This window comes from Nomascus leucogenys, chromosome 16 (assembly GCF_006542625.1).
Source record: "Nomascus leucogenys isolate Asia chromosome 16, Asia_NLE_v1, whole genome shotgun sequence".
NCBI lineage: Eukaryota > Metazoa > Chordata > Mammalia > Primates > Hylobatidae > Nomascus > Nomascus leucogenys.
The window spans coordinates 22,495,812-22,519,733 of record NC_044396.1 but is presented as its reverse complement, the minus strand read 5'-3'; the positions used below and the strand labels follow the sequence as shown (position 1 = coordinate 22,519,733).

Below are 23,922 nucleotides of genomic sequence, written 5' to 3'. Positions count from 1 at the left end.
CACAGGAGAGGCACTGCTGAGGCTGGATAAATAAAGGACCCATGAGAAAGTTGCCATTAAGAAAACAAACGAGTTTTCAATCACTGAATTGTGTCTTGACTTTTTGTGCCTTTTCAGATTTCTTTATAAGTAAAATCATAAATATGTAAAAAAAATACATTTATAAACATTAAATTTTTAATTTCAACTCATTTAAGTGAATAGCTGAGTGACTAAACAAAAAAAAAACTTTTGGTACTCACGAGACTTCTGACACCAAATGTGTGGGGTTTCTACCAAAGATTCCAGTTCTCCACAGAGACCAACTGGTTATCTGACAATTTAATTCAATTCTCACACTAACTACCTGGAGTTAGCACAGAGCCCACACACTAAGGGCTCAGTCCCACAAAACTGCCCACTACCATCAGATGCCAAGCATATGTATTATAATGGATTCCCAGGTTGACCACACTTTTGTCCAGCTTGGCTACAAATCAAGAGTTTTCACAAACCCTTCGTCAATAATTTGCTATAATTGCTCAAAGAACTCAGGAAAACACTTTACTTGCAATTACCAGTTTATTGTAAAGGCTATTATAAAGGATACATATGAACAACCAGATGAAGGGGTACATAGGGTGAGGTCTGGAAGAGTCCTGAGCATCAGAGCTTCTGTCCCCATAGAGTTTGAGGTGCACTGTGCTCCCAACATGTGAATGTATTCACCAACCCAGAAGCTCTCCGAACCCCATAGTGTAGGATTTTTATAAAGGCCCCATTAAATAGGTATGCTGGATCAAATCATTGATCATTGGTGATTAATTCAATCTCCTGCCCTTCTTTCCTCCCTGGAATTGGTGTTAAAAGTTCTAATCCTCTAATCACATGGTTGGTTATCCTGGCAACCAGCCCCCATCCTCCAAGAGTCACCTCACTAGCATAAATTCAGGGGTGGTTGAAAGGCACTTATTATAAATGACAAAATATATGCTCCTTTTATGTCTATCATTCAGGAAATTCCAAGAGTTTTAGGAGCTCTATGCCAGGAACCAGGGGCAAAGACTGAATATATATTTTTTGTTATATCACAGTAACCTTGGAAAATTACTTAATTTCTTATGCCTTGATTTCCTTATTTATCTGTATTATCCCACAAGGTAGCTGATTTGATTTAATAAGTTACTATAAGTGTTAAACACAGCTCCTGGCCCATAGTAGGTGCCATAGAAATGTTGGCTATTATGATTATAACTCTGTTAAAGTTTACAACTGGTGTATTACAAACTGTTGGTTTATATATGTCTTCTTTAGACAGGAGCTTCCAGAGGATAAAGATTAATTCAACATATTGTTGACAAGATAAATTATGCTTATTTAAGAGTCTTTTTGCTTGTAAATCTGTTTGATAGAGGAAGTATAAAACCTGAAATATGTGTACTAAGTGATGTGCTTGTGGAAAATTAAGCCTAATTTGCAACTAACTACAAAATATTTTTAAAGCATCTTAAAGTAGCTGAAGCACCCTCTATATATTTTAGATAGTAATAATTAGAATAACTCAATTACAAAGCTAACATTTATGGAGTCTTAATGTATATTATATATACCAGGAGACTTTTATTAGTATTTCTTTATAAATAAACTACTTCAACTATTTTATATAATTCTATTTTAAAAAACAAGATAGGGATTATCAGATCTATTTTTTAATGATGAAATTGAAATCAATAAGTAACAGAATTACTAGGAAGTGGCAGATGTGTGTGTGATTCAAGATATGCTATCATGTGATTCAAACCTAATATTTTTCATCATTCTATATAATTTTCTCATTGTACAAATTTAAAGAATTACTGTTTAAGGGTCAACATTAATGATGTTGCATTTTTTTCATCTCTTATTCTCAGTTAGCTGTGTCTAACTTGCTTAATTTTGCATAGATTTTTAAATGCTTAACATGTAAAACATTTTAACTTTAATATTAAGACTTCAAAAATTAGTTCAATTAACTCACAAGTGAGTTTTTAAAATTATGTTAGGTGCTATAACAAAATATATTTGAGTAAGGGAGAAAGAGGAAAGCAAAACACTTGACTACAAGAGGATTACATGAAGCCTTTCAGAAGCACAGCAAACAGAATAAAAACTGGGCATTTACATTAACTTTCTAAATTAAGTTTCCAGTTTAAAAAATGAAGAAGGAGGAAAGTGCCTGGCTTCAATTAGTAATAGGACATTTCCATGGAGCAAATTTGCTATTCAGTATCAAAATAGGTACAGGCATATTTGTTTCTCCTGAAGCGGCGTTAAAATACACCTCACTCAATGTGGGGTCTCCGTGAGTATTTGGGCTGCTTGTGCCATGGTGTCTGTGATGGCTGCTCTTAGTTATGCAGAGCTAGGGGCCACCTTCCCTAGAAACGGTGCACAGTATTATTTCCTCAGAAGTTCTCTCAGACACTTTATTGTTTTCTTCCATCCCTGTATCAACCTATTTAACACTTCAGCAGGACCTGGTGCATGTGGATTGATACTAGCAGGGTAGTATCACAGCCTTTCTATACTGAATGTTTTGCTCCTTAGATGCCAGAGAAATGTTTAGCATTGGAATTCTGAAGGCTTGAGGAGTGAAAGAGGTAACATGCTGACTCTCAGAACAGTTTTGAGAATGACGGTTCTCTGCTTTATATATCCAACTGGAATAATGCCATTGGTGAGAGAAAGAAAAGAGCACTTAGTCAGGTTTGAGAAAGCTTTTCATGCCACAATTCCAGATGCCCCACAGACTGCAGAAGCCTTTCTTCAAGGATTTTATGTGTATTCAGGCTGGGGAGGCCTTGTTTGAATAGCAGGTAAAATTAATTTATTTAATTATAAAAACCACCACTAAGCTATAAACATGTAACAACCAAGTACTTTAATTCTTAAGAAAAAAAAAACAGTATGTTGCTTTGATATGATGTGTTAAGCTTTTACTTTATTAGAGGGCTGAAATGCAATAAGCTCTCTAAACGTGTGGCCTACCAACTTTGGAGGGTAAAGTATCTTTCAGGTATTTACAATTAAAACAAATGCACATAAATCTGGAGCAGCCTAAAGACTCCAAGGCAATCGCATTTTTTTCACTGAACAAAATAGTTTATCAGTCTCTATTTTTTTTAAATTATAATAGAACATCACCAGAAAAAAAATTTAAAATGCAGAAAATATGAATTAAAATAAAGATTACTTTTAACCAATTATCTGAAATGTACACACCTATGCCAGGGGAATCACACTGCACATATAACCTTATAACTTTATTTTACTTAAAGTACTTTGATATGATTTGCCTGTGTCCCCACCCAAATCTCATCTTGAATCTCCACATGTTTTGGGGGGTACCCATTGGGAGGTAATTGAATCATGGGGACAGGTCTTTCCTGTTCTTTTCTCGCAATAGTGAATAAGTCTAACAAGATCTGATGGTTTTATAAGGGGAGTTTCCCTGCACAAGCTCTCTCTTTGTCTGCTGCCATCCATGTAAGATGTGACTTGCTCCTCCTTGCCTTCCACCATGATTGTGAGACTTCCCCAACCACGTGCAACTGTGAGTTCTCCATTAAACCTCCTTCCTTTGTAAATTTCCCAGCCTTGGGTATGTCTTTATCAGTAGCATGAAAATGAACTAATAGAAACCTAGTGAGAATTTACAAATATTATTAAATATAACTGGGTCTTAAGAAAACACAGTATTCTATCATATGAATATTTACCATTATTTAACCATTTTCTCCATTGTTGGATCCTAGAGTTGTTTCCAGTTTTTCTCTTTTAAATTTAACACTTACTGTTGCAATTAGCATCCTTCTATATAAATCTTGGTTGGATCACTCATAAAGACCTTACTGGTAAAGCAGGTTGCAGTAAAGAAGTCGGCTAAAACCCACCAAAACCAAGATAGCCATGAAAGTGACCTCTGGTCATCCTCACTGCTACACTCCCACCAGTGCCATGACAGTTTACAAATGCCATGGCAACATCAGGAAGTTACACTAAGTGGTCTAAAAAGGGGAGGCATGAATAACCCACATGTTGTTTAGCATGTAATCAAGAAATAACCATAAAAATGTGCAATCAGCAGCCCTCGGGGCTGCTCTATGGTGTAACCATTCTTTTATTCTACTTTCTTAATGAACTTGCTTTCATTTCATTGACTTGCCCTGAATTCTTTCTTGTGCAAGATCCAAGAACCCTCTCTTGGGGTCTGGACTGGACCCCTTTCCTGTAACACAACTAGAGTCAATAATGCACCAGAGACATGGTAAACATTCAACAAAAATGAACAAATGAGCTCTTGTTGTTTGCAGACTCATTTATTTTTCTTATTATATATTATAGTGAAGGCACTTTCAAAGGTTATATAGAAAGCCTTTTTTTCTCAGGAGATCTGAAAAAGTCTAGTGAAAATATCCTGAAATGTGTAATTACTGCACCTACCCTTGTGGCACTGATTTACTTATTGGTTAAAACGTCCTACCTAATAGTCCTGACTCCAGAGGGAATCGGGTTCTCAGGTATGGCTACATAGAACCAGAGAGAAGATTGTTTCTTATTCCCCTAAATAAAGGGGGTCTCTAATACAGTGGATCTTTTTGCCTACCTTAAAAGAATTATGCTAAATTGGTTCATGTCTGGATTATTTACTTATTTAAAGATAAAAGTTTAAAAGGACTAAGCAATCTTTAATTTTGAGCATATGCTAAAATTATAGGTAATAAAAAAGTCCTGCAGAAATATAGAAAGCACCAAAAATTGGAAAAGGAAAAAATAAACAGAATACAATAGATTAAATAGGACATAATGGAATTGAAATTCTAAGAATATTTACCAAAATCCCTTGGGACATACTTTTCAAGGGCATCATGGGTGCTTTAAGTTAACATCTACCCCCCAGAAAATGTCACTCATATGCTTTGTCTCCTGGCACATGCCCAAAATCTATAGAGAATAGACACTTCAATTACTCAATTTCCCTATTACTGAATGTATGGATCTGATATGGTTTGGCTGTGTCCCTACCCAAATCTCATCTTGAATTATAGCTCCAATAATTCCCACATGTTGTGAGAGGGACACAGTGGGAGATCACTGAATCATGACTCCCATACTGTTCTCATGGTAGTGAATAACTCTCACAATATCTGATGATTTTATATGGGGTCTTCCCTTTCACTTGGCTCTCTTTCTCTCTTGTCTGCCACAATATAAGATATGCCTTTTGCCTTCCACTATGATTTTGAGGCCTTCCCCAGCCAAGTGGAACTGTGTGTCCACTAAACTTGTTTTTCTTTATAAATTACCCAGTGTCAGGTATGTCTTTATCAGCAGCATGAAAACGAATTAATACAGAACCTTTCTGCAATATTTATCCATATGTATATAATTTCAGTTCACAATAAATTTTTCAGGTTTTCAGAATTTGTTTTAATTACTGTCATATAGGTAAAGAAACTAAATTTTTCCCCCTAAAAATAGGCAAATTTTAAAAGCTTCAGTTCTGCATTGAACTTTACTTATTTGGGCAAATATATTAAGAATACTTTTTTTTTACATTTTACATTTCCAGTTATAAAAAGTTCCTAAATATAAAAGAGAATCCGTAATAAGCTCTCATTAAAAAATAAAACAGTAAAAGAGAAAATAAGATTTTATACTATATATCCAAGGTTACTGATTCTCAGTTATCTCAACTCTAAAATAAAATGATGTCTTATTAGCTCAACTCACACATTATTAGTAATGATAATAAAATGAAAAAAAATCTGTGAAGGTACTCTGGAAATCCTAAAACACATGAATTCTGTTCTGGGAAGAGCATGGCTTAATAAAAACAGCCACAACATCATTTCAAAAATTGTCTTTGAACTAATATACAAAAGCTACAAGGAACTCAAACAAGTATACAAATATACAAAAAAACAAGAAAACAAATATACAAAAAAAAAAGAAAACAAACCCCATTTGTTTAAAATGAGCAAAGGACATGAACAGACATTTCTCAAAAGAAAACATACAAGTAGCCAACAAACATGAAAAAATGCTCATTAAAAAGAACGAGTTAATGGGTGCAGCACACCAACATGGCACATGGATACATATGTAACAAACCTGCATATTGTGCACACGTACCCTAAAACTTAAAGTATAATAATAATAAAAAATAAAAATAAAAATAAAAAAATAAAAAAAGTAGGCAAAGGACATTAACAGACCCTTTTCAAAAGAAGACATTTATACAGCCAACAAACACTATAAAAAGCTCAAAATCACTAATTATTAGAGAAATGCAAATTAAAACCACAAAGAAATACCATCTCACACCAGTCAGAATGGCAATTATTAAAAAGTCAAGAAACAATAGATGCTGATGAGGCTGTAGAGAAATAGGAATGCTTTTACATTGTTGGTGGGAATGTAAATTAGTTCAACCATTGTGGAAGACAATGTAGCAATTCCTGAAAGACCTAGAGGCAGAAATACCATTGGACTCAGTAATCCCATTGTTGGATATATACCCAAAGGAATATAAATCATTCTATTTTAAAGATACAGGCATGCATATGTTCACTGCAGCACTATTCACAATAGCAAAGACATGGAATCAACCCAAATGCCCACTGATGATAGACTGGATAAAGAAAATGTGGTACATATACACCATGGAATACTACGCAAAAGGAATGAGATCATGTCCCTTCCAGGGACATGGATTGAGCTAGAAGCCATCATCCTCAGCAAACTAACACAGGAACAGAAACCAAATACTTCATGTTCTCACTTATAAGTGTGAGCTGAACAATGAGAACACGTGGACACAGGACGGGAACAACACACACTGGATCCTGTTGGTGGGTCTTGAAGGGAGGGAGAGCATCAGGATAAATAGCTAATGCATGTGGAGCTTAATACCTAGGTGATGGGTTGATAGGTGCAGCAAACCACCACAGCACACATTTACCTATGTAACAAACCTGCATGTCCTGCATGTGTATCCCAGAATTTAAAATTAAATTTAATTTAATTTAAAGAAAAAGAAATTCATCAGATGGACAAACCATAAGTTCAGAAATCCATATTTTTGGAAGCAGAGAAGAAAGATGTTGCATTCTGAATTATTTGTGCCCTGATAACTATGTCCCTAGTATGGGAGAAACGAAATCTAAAAAAACAAAAAAAAGGCCCAGGGCATAGGGAAATACTAGCCAATCTGGATGATCCCTCCTCACCAGAAACTCTATTAAATGGCTGGTCCAGGAAAAATTTGCTTGTTTCAAAAATGAGTAATTAATCAAAAAGGAACAATCCCCAAATCTGTGTAAGACATTCTACAGAAACAGGAGAAATGAAATAAGAAGAAAAAATGGCTGACCAATAAAATGCATTAGAAAATGTGACCTTGGATTCACCACGAATGTTAAAAATCTTATGCTGCCATCAAGTCTATGACATGTGAGCACAAAGCAGAGTTGCAGGGGTTCAGAGGAGATATGTCAACACCACAGAAAGAAATAAAATGTAAGCTGGCAAAATTCAGGGAAAAGTGAAATAGAAATATAAAAATGTATCGAATTAAGGTAAAATCAGGAGACACATTGGAACGTTGCTAAACAAAGTAGGGAATAGGGAATATTTAAAAACAATCAAATGGTAACAAGAATTTGAGAAAAAAATTTCTAATTTCCATTAATAGCAGGCTCAGTTATTCAAATCAACTCTCCCATTTCTAAGCATGATATCTAAAATAAAGAATAAAACAAAAAAATAAAATATTGACAATCTGGCCGGGTGCGGCGGATCATGCCTGTAATCCCAGCACTTTGGGAGGCCAGGGCAGGTGGATCACTTTAGGTCAGGAGTTCAAGACCAGCCTGGCCAACATGAAACCCCACCTCTACTAAAAATACAAAAATTAGCTGGGCATGGTGGCATGCACCTGTAGGCCTAGCTATTCAGGAGGCTGAGGCAGGAGAATTGCTTGAACCTGGCAGACAGAGGTTGCAGTGAGCCAAGTTCACACCACTGCACTTCAGTCTGGGCGACAGAGCAAGACTCTGTCTGAAAAAGTAAAAAATAAAGGCCGGGTGCAGTGGCTCATGCCTGTAATCCCAGCACTTTGGGAGGCCGTGGCGGGTAGATCACAAGATCAAGAGTTTAAGACCAGCCTGGCCAACATAGTGAAACCCTGTCTCTACTAAAAATACAAAAATTAGCCAGGCACGGTGGCAGAAGCTTGTAATCCCAGCTACTCGGGAGGCTGAGGCAGGAGAATCGCTTACATCCGGGAGGCAGAGGTTGCAGTGAGCTGAGATGGCGCCACTGCACTCCAGCCTGGGTGACAGAGTGAGATTCCGTCTCAAAAAAAAAAAATAAAATAAATAATATATATGTATATATATATGTAAATAAAGTAAAAATAAAATATTGACAATCTTAAAGGATTATGGAAAGTCCCAAGCCTTTTTTTTTTTTTTTTTGAGACGGGGTTTGGGTCTGTCGCCCAGGCTGGAGTGCAGTGGCACGATCCTGGCTCACTGCAACCTCCGCCTCCCAGGTTCAAGCAATTCTCCTGACTCAGCCTCCTGAGTAACTGGGATTACAGGCCTGCACCACCATGCCCGGTTAATTTTGTATTTTTAGTATAGATGGGGTTTCACCATGTTGGCCAGGCTGCTCTCAAATTCTAATTTCCATTAATAGCAGGCTCAGTTATTCAAATCAACTCTCCCATTGAAAATATCTAGGCATGATATCTAAAATAAAGATTAAAACAAAAAAACATTAAAATATTGACAATCTTTGGCAGGGTGCAGTGGCTCATGCCTGTAATCCCAACACTTTGGGAGGCTGAGGCAGGCAGATTGCTTGAGGTCAGGAGTCTGAGAGCAGCCTGACCAACATGGTGAAACCCTGTCTCTACTAAAAATACAAAAATTAGCTGGGTGTAGTGGCGCACGCCTACAATCCCAGCTACTTGGGAGGCTGAGGCAGGAAAATTGCTTGAACCTGGGAGGCAGAGGTTGCAGTGAGCCAAGATTCTGCCACTGAACTCCAGCCTGGGTGACAGAGCAAGATTCCATCTCAAAACAACAACAGCAAAAAAGAATGTTGAATATAGGCCCCCAATCTCTTCTGGTTTGTAGGGTTTTAGCCTGATGGAGTTCCCTTTGTAAGTGACCTGCCCTTTCTCCTCTAGCTGCCTTTACCATTTTCTTTCATTTCACCCTTGGAAAATCCGAAGGTTATGTGTCTTGGGGATGATCTTTTTGTGTAGAATCTTGCAGAGGTTCTCTGTGTTTCCTAAATTTGACTGCTGGCCTCTCTAGAAAGGTTGGGGACATTTTCATGGATGATATCCTGAAATATGTTTTCCAAGTTGCTTGCTTTCCCCTCCTTCCTTTCAGGGATGCCAGTGATTCATGAATTTTGTCCCTTTACATAATCCCTTATTTCTTGGAGGTTTTGTTCATTCCTTTTCATTCTTTGTTTTTATCTGACTGTCTTATTTTAGAGAGCCAGTCTTCAAGTTCTGAGATTCTTTCTTCAATTTGGTCTATTCTGCTATTAATACTTGTGACTGCATTGTGAAATTCTCATAGTGTGTTTTTCAGCTCTGTCACATCTGTTAGATTCTTTTTTACACTGGCTATTTCATCTTTCAGCTACTGTATCATTTTATTGTGATTCTTAGTTTCCTTGGACTGGGTTTTGCCATTTTTCTGAATCCCAATGATCTTCGTTCCTATCCATATTCTAATTCTATTTATGTCACTTCAGTAATTAAGGCTACTTTAACAAGATTCCAAGTAGCAGAATGAGGCCATATTGACCTCAAACATGTTCCCTCTTCTCCCTCATCACCACCAACACACACACCAGAGTCCCAGACCCAACTAGATGAAAAAAAATTCCATAAACTATTAGGACTAGTTTTTAAAACTAGGTAGCTTTCCTCTTAAGTGTTTAAGTTGACATTTCTAATTGATCTGAGACTTTAACTTAAGTACAACAGAATGTATGTATTAGTAATTACACTGACTCTGTATAATTAATAATCTCTTGTCAGATGGATAGTTTGAAAATAAATAGAATATATAATGAAGTCTAACAATTCAATAGCAAACACACAGACAAACACACAAATAATTCAATCTAAAAATGGGCAAAAGATCTGAATGGACATTTCTCAAAAGAAGGCATACAAATGAAAAACAGATATATGAAAACAATGCCCAACATCACTATTCATTATAGAAATGCAAATCACACCACAGCAAGAGACCATCTCACACCAGTTAGAATGGCTTTTATTAAAAAAAAAAAAAAAGATTATAACAGATGCTGGCAAGAATGTGGAGAAATGGAAACCCCCACACACTTTTGATGGAAAGGTAAATTAGTACTGCCACTATGGAAAACAGTCTGAAGGTTCCTTAAAAACCTAAAAATAGAACTACTGTATGATCCAGCAATTCCACTACTGGGTATATGTCTGAAAGGAAATCAATATATTGAAGAGATATCTGCACTCCCATGTTTATTGCAACAATATTCACAATAGCTGAAATATGGAAGCAGCCTACATTTCTATCAATAGATAAATGGATAAAGAAAAATGTAACATATATGCACAATGGAATATATTATTTAGCCTTAAAAAAGAATGAAATCATGTCACTTGTAGCAACATGGATGGAACTGGAGATCATTATGTTAACTGAAATAAGCCAAGCACAGAAAGACAAACATTGCATGTTCTCACTCATAATAAAGTGGATCTCATAATGATAGAGTATACTGGTGGTTACCAGAGGTCAAGAAGGGGCTGGAGTAGGTGACAATAAGGAGAGGTTGATGAATGGGTACACACTATATACACACACACACACATACACACACACACAATATATATATACACACTATATATATACACACACTATATATATATATACACACTATATATATATGTATACACTATATATATATATATATATAAAACCTGGTGTTTGATATATCAAAAGGGTTACTATAGCTCACATTGATTGTACATTTCAAAATACCTAGAAGAGAATAATTTGTATCTTCTTAGCATAAAAAAGATAGTTAAGAAAATTGATATCCCAATTACCTTGACTTGATTATATGAATGTATCAACTTACCAAATGTACTGAAAAATAGGTACAACTATTATGTATCGATAAAAAATTTTTAAGAGAAAAACAACAGAGAAAATGAATGAAACCAAAAGTTGATTCTTTGAAAAGATCAACAAAATTGATAAACATGTAGCTAGATAAAGAAAAAAGATTCAAGTTACTAAAATCACAAATGAAAGTGGAGACATTATTACTGATTCTATAGAAATAAATAGGAGTATAAGTATTACAAACAACTCTATGCCAGTAAATCAGATAACCTAAATGAAATGGGCAAATTCCTAGACACATAAAACCTACGTGAGAAATATCACATGTTCTCACTCATATGTGGGAGCTATAACAGTTGATCCCATGGAGATGGAGGTAGAAAGTAGAATGATAGATAACAGGATAGGAAGGGCGTGTGGGTTGTGGAGGACGGATGAAGAGAGATTGGTTAATGAGCACAAACATACAGTTAGGAGAAATAAGTTCTAATGTTCGATAGCAGAATAGGATGCCTAGAGTTAACAACAATGTAGTGTATGTTTATTTTTCTTTCTTTCTTTTTGAGACAGAGTTTTGCTCTGTCTCCCAGGCTGGAGTGCAGTGGTGAGATCTTGGCTCACTGCAACCTCCACCTCCTGGGTTCAAGACTAAATCATGAAGAGCTAGAAAATCTGAGTAGACCTATAACTAATAAGGAGATTGCATCAGCAATCAAAAATCTGACAAAGAAAAGCACTGGGCCTGATGGCTCCACTGATGAATTCTACTAAACATTTTTTAAAAAAGCTAATCCAATCCCTGTAAAACTTTTCCAAATAAATTGAAAAGGAAGGAACACTTCCTAACATTATCATTCTATGAAGTCAGCATTACCCTGATACCAAGCCAAAGTCATTACAAAAAAAGAAAAACTATAGGGCAATATTCCTTATGAAGATAGGTGCAAAAATCCTAAACAAAATACTAGCAAACTGAATTCAGCATCATATTAAAAGAATTATATGCCATGACCAAGTGTGATTTATTCCTGAAATTCAAGGAGGATTCAATATATGAAAATTGATTAATATAATGTACTGCATTAGCAGTATGAAGGAAAAAATCAAATGATAATCTCAATTGATGCCAAAAATTGACAAAATTCAATAATCTTTCATGATAAGAATTCTCAACAAATTAGGTATCGACTGAATGAACTTCAACACAATAAAGGCCATATAGCACAACTTCACAGATAAAATTGCACTTGATGGTGAATAGTTGAAAGCCTTTCCTCTAAGATCAGAAACAAGTTAAGGATACCCACTCTCATCACTTCTATTCAATATAGTATTTGAAGCTCTGGCCAGGATAATTAGGCAAGAAAAAGAAATAAAAGGAATTTGAACTTAAAAGAAAGAAGTAAAATTATCCTTTTCACAGAGGATATAATCTTAGATACAGAAAATCCTAAAGACACATACACACAAAAATGGCTAGAACTAATAAATGAATTCAGCGAAGTAACAAGATACAAAGTCAATGCTCAAGCATCTGTTGCATTTTTATATGCTAATAAAGAACAATCTGAAAAGGAAATTATTAAAATAATTTCATCTATACTACCAGCAAAAAGAATACATTATTTAGGAATTAATTTAACCAAGAAGGTGAAAGACTTGCATGATGAAAACTACAAAACGTTGAAAGAAGTTAAAGAAAACATAAGTAAATGGAACTGTACCCCTTGCTCATTAATTGGAAGACTTAATATTGTTAAGATGTCAAATACTACCCAAAGAGATCCATAGATTCGGTACAATCTCTAACAAAAGCCCAGTGACATTTTTTACAGAAATTTAAAAAATCTAAAATATATATGGAATCTCATGGAACCCCAAATAGCTAAATCAATCTTGAAAAAGAAGAACAAAGCTGGAGGGCTCACACTTCCTGATTTCAAAACGTACTGCAAAGCTCAAGTAATCAAAACAGTGTTTTACTGGCATAAGGACAAACATATAGACCAATGGAATAGAACAGAGAACCTCAAAATAAGCCCTTGCATATACCATTGACCCTTGAGCAACACAGGGGTTATGGGTGCTGACTCCCAAACAGTTGAAAATCCACATATAAGTTTTTAATCCCCTAAACTTAACTGCTAATAGACTTGCCAATAACACAAATAGTGTATTAATATATATTTTGTATATTACATGTATTGTATACTGTATTCTTACAGTACAGTAAGCTAGATAAAAAATGTTATTATGAAAATCTAATGGAAGAGAAAATATGTTTACTATTCATTAAGCAGAAGTAAAAGGGGTAGATTATGAGAAATTACTTAATGGATGCAATGTATATTATTCAAATGTTGGATACCCTAAAAACCCCAACTTCACCACTGTGAAATCAATCTATGTATGTAACAAAATTACATTTGCAGCCCGTAAATTCATACAAACAAGACAAATAAAAATAAATAATTAAAATTGAGCTGGATTCCTTTTCTGTTCCAGAAAAAATGATTAGTTAATTACGTATTTTAAAACTCTTAAGAATAAAACTAGGGACAAAGAAATCATGTTAAAGTGGCAGTAAAGTGCCAATAAGTTGTAACAATTTGTTTCCACTTTTGTTTTTAAAAAATATTTTTTTTTTAACTTTTAGGTTTAGGGGTACATGTGCAGGTTTGTTTTATAGGTAAACTGCATGTCATGGGTATTTGGTATATAGACTATTTTGTCACCTGGGTAATAAGCATAGTGCCCGATAGGTAGGTTTTCAATCCTCACCTTCCCCGAACCCTCCATCCTTAAGTAGGCCCCAGTATCTGTTGTTCCTCTCTTTGTGTCCATGTGTACTCATTGTTTAGCTCCCACTTATAAGTTCGAACATGCAGTATTTGGTATTCTGTTCCTGTGTTAGTTTGCTTACGATAATGGCCTCCAGCTCCCTCCAATTTGCTGCAAAGGACATGATCAGGCCAGGTGTGGTGGCTCATCCCTGTAATCCCAGCACTTTGGGAGGCCAAGGTGGGTGGATCACCTGAAGTCAAGAGTTTGAGACCAGTCTGACCAACATGGCGAAACCTCGTCTCTACTAAAAATACAAAAATTAGCCAGGCATGGTGGTGAGCACCTGTAATACCAGCTACATGGGAGGCTGAGGCAGGAGAATCGCTTGAACCCAGGAGGCAGAGGTTGCAGTGAGCCGAGACCTTGCCACTGCACTCCAGCCTGGGAGACAGAGGAAGACTCAGTCTCAAAAAAAAAAAAAAAAAAAAGACACAATCTGATTATTTAAAAAGAAATATTTTTGAAAGGAAATTTTGTGAGTAAATAAATTTGCTGTAATAGAAAATTTTTTCATATTTATAAAAGTTTATTCCTATAGTGTTAATTTTTCCATTTGTCTATAATAATAATTATAATAATTACAGTTTTTAAATATTTTATGTATTTGATATGGTTAATTGCCTTCTTTATTTTTCATCAAAATACCATTTTTGAAATGACATATATTTTGAAATAATATTTTCAAGTTCCAGGAAAGCTTCTGTTGGGACTTTTATTGTGATTGAATGAAATGTGAGGTAAGTTTTAGGACAATTGATACAGTGACAATCATAATGATCTGAGTATCATTTCTAGACAATAGCAGGAATACTTTTAATGTTTTATTGGGTAACGCTGCTGTAGAATTTTCAAAGGTACCCTTTATTAAGTTATAGTTGCTTCACCTGTTTCTAGCTTGTTAACTACTTTTTTAATCATGAAAAATTACTTTTAGTTCTTCATTGAAGTGACCATATTGTTTTAATTAATCAATTAATTTAAGATTTCTTTTATTCTTTTCCTTTTTTATTTCCTTGAAAGTTTATTGATTTTCAGTATTTAATGCTGTTGTTATTCTTGTTATGTAATGCAGTTATTTAAAGTTCTAAATTTTCCCTTATGAATTTTTTTTGCCAACTTCCACAAATTTTGGAGTGGCTTAACAGATTTTTTAATTGTCTTGTTAATGTTTGATATTTGTATATATTTAGGGAGTACATATGCTATTTTGTTACATGCATAGAATGAGTAATGATCAAGTCAAGGTATTAGGGGTATCTGCCACCTGAAGTATTTTTTATTTCTATGTGTTGAGAAAGTTCAAGTCATCTCTTCTAGCTATTTTGAAAGATACACTACAGGCCGAGCATGGTGGCTCACGCCTGTAATCCCAGCAATTTGGGAGGCTGAGGTGGGTGGATCACTTGAGGCCAGGAATTCGAGACCAGCCTGGCCAACATGGCGAAACCCTGTCTCTACTAAAAATGCAAAAATTAGCTGGACATGGTGGCACACACCTGTAATCCCAGCTACTCAGGAGGCTGAGGTAGGAGAATCGTTTGAACCCAGGAGGTGGAGGTTGCAGTGAGCCAAGATCTCGCCACTGCACTCCAGCCTGGGAGACAGAGCAAAACTCTGTCTCAAAAAGAAAGAAAGAAAAATAAACATACACTACATTGTTGTTAACTCTAGGCACCCTATTCTGCTATTGAACATTAAAACGTATTTCTCCTAACTGTATGTTTGTGCTCATTAACCAATCTCTCTTCATCCATCCTCTCTAACCCACACACCCTTCCCATCCTGTTATCATTCTACTTTCTACCTCCATCTCCATGGGATCAACTGTTATAGTTCCCACATATGAGTAAGAACATGTGATATTTCTCAATCTGTGCATAGCTTATATCACTCAACATAATAACCTCCAGATCCATCCGTGTTTCTGCAAATGACAAGATCTCATTTTTTATGGCCAACTAGTACTCCATCGTGTTTATATATACCACATTTTCTTTATGCATTCATCTGTTGATGGACATTTAGGTTGACTCAATAGCTTTGCTTCTGTGAATAGTGCCACAATGAACATGAGAGTGCAGGTATCCCTTTGATATAATGATTTCTTTTCCTATAGATAATTACTCAGTAGTGGAATTGCTGGATCATATGGTAGTTTTTAGTTTTATGAGAATTCTCCATACTGTTTTCCATAGTGGCCTTATTAATTTACATTCCCACCTACAGTGTATTAAAGTTCCCTTTTCTCCATATTCTTGCCAGAATCTGTTACATTTTCTCTTTTTTAATAAAAGCAATTCTAACTGGGTAAGATGATATCTCATTCTGATTTTGATTTGCATTTCCTTGATGATTAATGACAAGCATTTTTTTCATATACCTGTTGATCATTAGTATGTCTTCTTTCTAAAAATGTCCATTTGTGTTCTTTGCCCCCTTTTTAATGGAATTTTTTTTTACTGTTGAGTTGTTTGAGTTCCTTGCATATTTTAGATATACATCCCTTGTTGGATAAATAGTTTACAAATATTTTCTTCCATTCAGCAGGTTTCCTAACTCTTGATGGTTTTCTTTGCTGTACAGTTTTTTTAACTTTAATATAGTCTCATTTCTCTATTTCTGTTTTTGTTATCTATGCTTTTGCTGTCTTAGCCATAAAATCTTTGCCTAGACGAATGTTCTGAAATATTTTCCCCATTTTCTTCTAGTAGCTTTATAATTTGGGGTCTTACATTTAAGTTTATAATCCATCTTGAGCTGCTTTTTGTATATGATGAGAGACAGTAGTCCAATTTCATTCTTCCGCATGGATATCCAATTTTCCCAGCACCATTTATTAAAGAGGATATCTTCTCTACAATATATGTTCCTGGCACCTTTGTCAAAAATCAGTTGGTTTTAAGTACGCAGGTTTATTTCTGGGCTCTCTATTCTGCTCTAACAGTCAATGTGTCTGTTTTAATACCAGTGCCATGCTGTTTTGGTTACCATAGCCGCATAACATAGTTTGAAGTCAGGTAATGTGATGCCTTCAGCTTTACTCTTTTTGCTCAGGATTACTTTGGTTATTCAAGCCCTTTGTTGATTCTATAGACCAATTTTATGATTCTTTTTTCTATTTCTGTGAAAATTGACGTTGGCATTTTGATGGAGATTGCATTGAACCTGTAGATTGCTTTGGGCAGTATGGTCATTTTGCCAAGGTTGATTCTTCTGATACACGGGCTTGAGATGGCTTTCTATTTGACTGTGTCCTCTTCAATTTCCCTCATCAGTCTTTTGTAACTTTTCTTGCAGAGTAAAGCTGTCTTTCACCTCCCTGGCTAAATTTATTTCTAAGTATTTTATTTTTATAGCTATTGTAAATGGGATTGCCTTCTTGGTTTCTTTATCAGCTTGTTCATCATTAGTGTATAGAAGTGCTACATTTGTGTATGTTAAAATTCTATACTGCAACTTTCCTGAATTTATTTATCAGATCTAAGAGTTTTTTGGTAGGGTCCTTAAGTTTCTCTAGATAAAAGATTATGCCATTTGCAAACAGGGACGATTTGACTTTCTCTTTTCCAATTTCAATGTCTTTTTATTTCTTTATATTGCCAATTTCTAGCTACAATTTCCAGTAGTATGTCAAATAAGAGTGCTGAAAGTGGGCACACTTGTCTTGCTCCAGTTCTTAGAGGAAAGGACTTCAGCTTTTCCCCATTCAGTATGATGTTAGCTGTGAGTTTTTCATATATGGCCTTTATTATATTGAAGTATGTTCTTTATATGCCTAGTTTGTTGAGAGTTTGTATCATGAAAAGACTGAGTTTCATCTAATGTGTTTTCTGCATCTACTGAGATGATCATATGGATTTTGTTCTTCATTCTGTTGATATAATGTGTCATGTGTGTTCATTTACATATATTGAACCATTCCTGCATCCCTGGAATAAATCCCACTTGATCATTTAGTATTTGTTTGATGTGCTATTGGATTCAGTTTGCTAGTATTTCATTGAGGATTTTTGCATCTGTTCATCAGGGATGTTGGCCTGTAGTTTTATTTTTTGCATCCCTGTCTAGTTTTGGTATCTATGTCGTGATGGCCTTGTAGAATGAGTTAGGGAGAATTCTCTCATGTTCAATTTTTTTTTAATAGCTTGAAGAGAATTGGTTTTGGTTCTTCTTTGAAAAATTGGTGGGAATCAGCATGAAGCCATCCAGTCCTGGAGTTTTTTTGTTGGAAGACTTTTTATTACTGATTCTAGCACTAATCATTGGTCTGTTTAGGTTTTCTATTTCTTCCTGATTTAATCTTGGTAGGTTGTGTGTATCAAGAAATTCACCCATTTCCTTTAGGGTTTCCAGTTCGTTACCATACAGTCATTCATAATTGTCTCTGACACACTTTTGTATTTCTGTGGCATCAGTTTTAATGCCTTCTTCATTTCTGATTTTGTTTACTTGGATCTTTTTTTCTTGGTTAGGCTAGCTAGTGAATTTTGTTTGTATGTTATCAATTTTGCTCATACTTTTTTTAAAAAAATATTTTGTTTTGTTGATCCTTTGTATTTTTTTTAAGCTCCTATTTCATTTAGTTCTGCTCTGATCTTCATGATTTCTTTTCTTCTGCTAATTTTGGGTTGGGATTCTTCTTGCTTTTCTAGTTCCTTGAGGTGCATCATTAAATTGTTTATTTGAAATCTTTCTACTTTTTTGACATAGGCATTAATTAGTATAAACTTCCCAGTTAGCATTGCTTTTTCTGTATCCCAGAGGTGGTGGTGTGTTGTGTTTTGATTCTTACTGGTCTAAAAAATTTTTTGATTTCCTCTTTAATTTCTTTCTTGCTCAATAATTTGGGAGCATGTTCTTTAATTTCCATGTATTTGTGCAGTTTCTAAAGTTCCTCTTGTAATTGATTTCTAGTTTTGTTTCAATGGAGTCTGAGAAGACACTTAGCATTATTTATTTTTAAAAATTTTGTTGAGCCACTTTTGGTGTCCTAACATATAGTCTGTCCTGGAGAATGTTCCCTATGCCAGTGAGAAAAATGTGCGTTCTCTAGCTCTTGGATGAAATTTTCTGTAAATGTCTGTTAGATCCATTGGGTATAAAGTACAGTTTAAATTAAATGTTTTTTGTTTGTTTGTTAGTCTGTTTATTTTCTGTCTAGATGATCTATGTAATGCTGAGAATGGGGTGCTTAAATCCCCGACTATTGGAATCTCTCTCTCCCATTAGATCTAATAATATTTGCTTTATACATCTGGGTGCCTTGGTGTAGAGTGCATATATGTTTAGAATTGTTATATCCTCTTGCTGAACTGATTTTTTTTTTTTGGAGACAGTCTCACTCTGTCGCCCAGGCTGGAGTGCGGTAGTGTGATCTTGGCTCACTGCAGCCACCACCTCCCGGGTTCAAGTGATTCTTTTGTCTCAGCCTCCTGAGTAGCTGGGATTACAGGCACACGCAGCCAACCCCTGCCAATTTTTTGTGTTTTAGTAGAGATGGGGTTTCACCATGTTGCCCAGGCTGGTCTCAAACTCCTCAGCTCAGGCAATTCACCCACCTCGGCCTCTCAAAGTGCTAGGATTACAGGCATGAGCCACCGTGCCCGATCCCTTTATCATTATATAGTGACCTTTCTTGTCTCTTTCTATTTTTAACTTACAGTCTATTGTATCTAATATTCATAGAGATATTCCTGTTGGCTTTTGGTTTCCATTTGCATAAAATATCTTTTTTCTTCCCTTTACTTTCAGTCCATATGTGTCTTTACAAGTGTGATGAGTTTCTTCTAAGCAGTATATTGTTGGGTCATTTTTTAATCCATTAATTCAAGCTGTATCTTCTAGGTGAAAAACTTAATCCATTTGCATTCAAGGTTATGACTGATATGAGAGAGCTTATTCCTGTAATTTTATTAATCCATTTCTGGTTATTTTGTTATATTGCTTGTTCCTTTCCTTCTCTATCATTGTTTATGATTGTGGTTTGGTGGTTTTCTGTAATGGTAACATTTGAGTCCTTTCTCTTTCTTATTTGCGTGTTTGACCTACCAGTGGACTTTATATTTTTGTGTGTTTTCATGCTGGTAGATATTGTCCTTTTGTTTCCATATGTAGGACTCCCATGGCATTTTTGTAGGTCCAGTTGACTGGTGATGAATTCCCTCAGCTTTTGTTTATCTTGGAAAGACTTTATCTTTCCTTCATTTATGAAGGATAACTTTGTTTAGTACAGTGTCCTTGGCTGGCTCTTTTTTTTCTTTCAGCGCTTTGAATTTATCATCCCATTCTCTACTGGCTTGTAAAGTTTTTGGTGAGAAATCCACTGTTAGTCTGTTGAGGGTTCCCTTATAAATGACTAGATGTTTTTCTCCTGCTGTTTTTAGAATTATTTGTCTTTGACTTTTGCCAGTTTGACTACAATGGGCCGTAAAGGAGACTTTTTCTTTTCTTTTTTGCAAAAGAAGACATGCAAGCAGCCAATAAACATATCTTTAAATACTCAACATCACTAATAATCAGAGAGATGTAAATCAAAACTACAATGAGATATCATCTCACAGCAGTCAGAGTGGCTTTTATTAAAAAGTCAGAAAATATGAGATGTTAGTGAGGTTGCAGAGAAAAAGAAATGCTTACACACCATCAGTGGGAATGCAAATTGCAGCCACTGTGGAAAGCAGTTTGGAGATTTCACAAAGAACTAAAAACAGAATTACCATTAAATCCAGGAATCCCATGACCGGTTATCTAGCCAAAGAAAAATAAATTGTTTTACCAAAAAGACACCTGCATTCATATGTTTATTGCAGCACAGTAGCAAAGGCATGGAATGAACCCTGATGCCCATCAATGATAGACTGGATAAAGAAAATGTGGCACATATACACCAACATGCAGCCATAAAAAAGAATAAAATCATGTCCTTTGCAGCAATATGGGTGCAGCTGAAGGCCATTATCCTAAGTGAATTAACACAGAAACAGAAAACCAAATACCATATGTTCTCACTTCCAAGTGGCAGCTAAACACTGGATACACATGAACACAAAGATGGGAACAATAGACACTGGGGGCTCCAAAAGGAAGAAGGCAAGAGTTGAATAACTACCTATCAAGTACTATATTTACTATTTGGGTTACAGGATCATTAGTAGCCATAACCTCAGCGTCATGCAATATACTTATGTAACAAACCTGCACATGTACCCCCTGAATCTAAAATAAAAAATGAGATGAAATTTTTTTAAAAAGAAAAACTTTTTGCATTGTATCTGTTTGGGAACCTCTGGCCTCCTGTGCCTGGGTGTCTAAATCTCTTGCTAGACTTGGGAAGTTTTCATACAGTATTTTGTTGAACCGTTTTTCTAACTCTATTGTTTTATCTTTGCCTTCTGAGACTCCAAAATTTTGAATATTTGATCACTTTATGGTGCCCTATATGTCACGTGGGTTTTGCTCATTTTTTAAAACATCTTTTTTATTTTTGTCTATATGAGTTATTTCAAAAGGAAATAGACCACTTCAAATGGACTACTGCACCATTTGCTCCGTTTTAAAATATTACTATGCCTTAGGAAGCAATCTAGCCAGGAGGGTTATTTGACCTCATACAGGTATTGCTTTCCCACCTGTAATGCCATTCATCCAGAACTCCCCTTGACCCAGCAAGACTCTATTCAGTCATCAATAACTTCCTTTAGAAAACGTACCCACTACCCATATCACTCTAGAGTTGGTTTCGATGCCCTTGTGTTATTCTTAGCATTCGTCATACTGTATGGCAATTCTGTTTCCTCTATTGGACTGTGAATGTTTCCAGGAACAAGAATAGGCTTCATCTTTTTCTTCCTCACACAGGGAAGTGACTGACATACAGTAAGGCATCCCACAAATGTTCAATGAATCAACGGGAGGTGCAATGGCCAGTGGAACAATTTATACGTATGTAAGACTATGTAAAGGCACGTAAAGCCAAACCGCTGTGAAAACTGCCTTCAGAAGTCAGTCGGCTACTAGGCAAATATACAGATGCATACAGGACAAATCCATTCGTTATCCAACTCCTACACGCCCGGGAAGCAGTTTTACTTTACAGCAAGTTCAAGAGTCGCACCATAGATGCCGTAAAAGGGAAAGAAGCCCACAGTTGGGACGAGGATTCCAGTTTTGTGGCACCGTCAAGGCGGGAAAGTTCCCGGCTGTCGGTTGGAGGGTGGGTCCTCGCCCCGCCCCCTTGGGCCGCACTTCCGCGCTTCCGGGAGGCGTGTCCCAAGCTCACGGACCCCGCGTTGGGTGCCGGTTAAGGCCCCGCTCCCCGTCGCCGGTGCTATGGAGGTGGCGGCGGCGGCGGCGGCGGCGGAAGTGGAAAACGGAGACGGCGACAGCAGCTGCGGGGATGTATGCTTCATGGACAAAGGCTTGCAGAGGTAAAGGGCGCCCCGCAGCCAGGAGCGACCCGCGCACTCCCCAGGGCCGGGGCCATGGGTAGCTGGCGGCGACAGCGGAGCGGAGGCGCGGCACTGCTTTACGAAGACCATAAGTGAACGCAGTCTGGCTTTCGGCCTCCCCACTCCTCCAAAACTGCTCTGCCGAAGTGCCAGGTTGAATGAGCCGTGGATGCCTTCCCGCCCGTGTTTCCTGCCCAGCGTTTCACACGACTCTGCTTAGCCTAGAAACTGCCCCAGGACCTTGTCCTCCACCAGCTTCTGACCACTCTTTCCTTCTGGTTTTCCTTAGTTACTGGTGGTTATTCCTTTGCTTGCCGTTTAATTGTTGGTTTTCTCGTGTTCTCTCGTCTTTCCTGTTCTTCCCTCTGAAAAAAACCTGCAGGATAGTATCTCTGGCAGCTATGAGCGGACAATCGCTGCTGCCTGTTAGTTTTGCCTCGGTTCTCCTTGTCTCCATTCGAAATCATTTGTCTGTTACAGAACATTGCAATACATATATTCATATACTTTTTGAAAGTACTAAACTTATTGTATTTAGTTCACCGTTTCCCTCTCTCTTGAAGCCCCGACTTGTGCAAAGCATATGAGGAACTTGGTTCTGCAATACCGTAAAGCAGGTCTCCGCCTGCATTTCAGGCTCTTTAGTCTCGACTTTTAACATTTCTCCACTTAGGCTTTATTTAGCTGTACTGAGCTACAGGCAGTTCCGTAGCTGACTTCTCTGGGCCTTTGCGCATGCTGTTCCTTTGTAGCGTGTCCTCTACGCGAACTCTGCTACTGATAATTAGGTATCTTCTTCTGGATTCTGATTTAAACTTTGCCAGATGATCCCAAGAAGATGCTGTTCAAGGGACATTTTACATTTCTATTTAATACTAGCTGCCATTTACTGAATGCCATCTGTTGTGTGCATGTTGTATACATTATCAGTAATCCTCACAGCAATTCTGCAAGGTAGTGATTTTTCTCATTTACAAGTGATGAATGAGACTCAGAATCTATTGACAATTTGTTCATCTTTATACACTTTGTAAAGAATTAAGTTCGGATTCAAACCCATTTTCCGTCTAATTTCACTATGCTTTTTCTATCTCACATTATCTGCACATTATTAATGTCGAGAAACTGAAATGTGTCAGAAAATAAATGACTGTCATTAAGAGCATGTGTTAACAGCATAAGGTCTGGCACTAAATAAGAACTCAAGTAAATGACACGGCAGGATAAGTGGGAAATGCTCCAGATAGTCACCTTTAAAGGTTGCTAGTTTGAAATTTGCGAATGCTTCCCTGGTGTCAGAGTTAGGTTTCCTACAGCTGTAAGATAGCTGCTACTGAACCTACAGCAGATGCCCATGACATTGTGTGTCCCTGTTCCTGGGTGTATCTCCCATCCAGCAACTCCAAACTGTATGCACTGTAGTTTGTGTTCCTGGAACTACTATCTTCAGGAGAAGCTTCAGT

The 23,922-nt window shown here is 36.5% G+C and overlaps 1 protein-coding gene across 2 annotated transcripts in view; it reads left to right on the top strand.

Moving 5' to 3' along the window:
* The first annotated feature begins 22,163 nt into the window (after positions 1-22,163).
* The window catches only part of LRRCC1 (leucine rich repeat and coiled-coil centrosomal protein 1), a 38,992-nt gene continuing 37,233 nt past the window's right edge, over positions 22,164-23,922 (top strand). The window contains exon 1 of one of the 2 annotated variants that reach the window (XM_030795273.1): positions 22,164-22,438. In XM_030795273.1, the coding sequence (XP_030651133.1) occupies positions 22,408-22,438 (31 nt within the window). In that variant the 5' untranslated portion in view covers positions 22,164-22,407. The remainder of the gene's footprint in view (positions 22,439-23,922) is intronic. The other variant, XM_003269505.3, reaches the window with a different exon arrangement.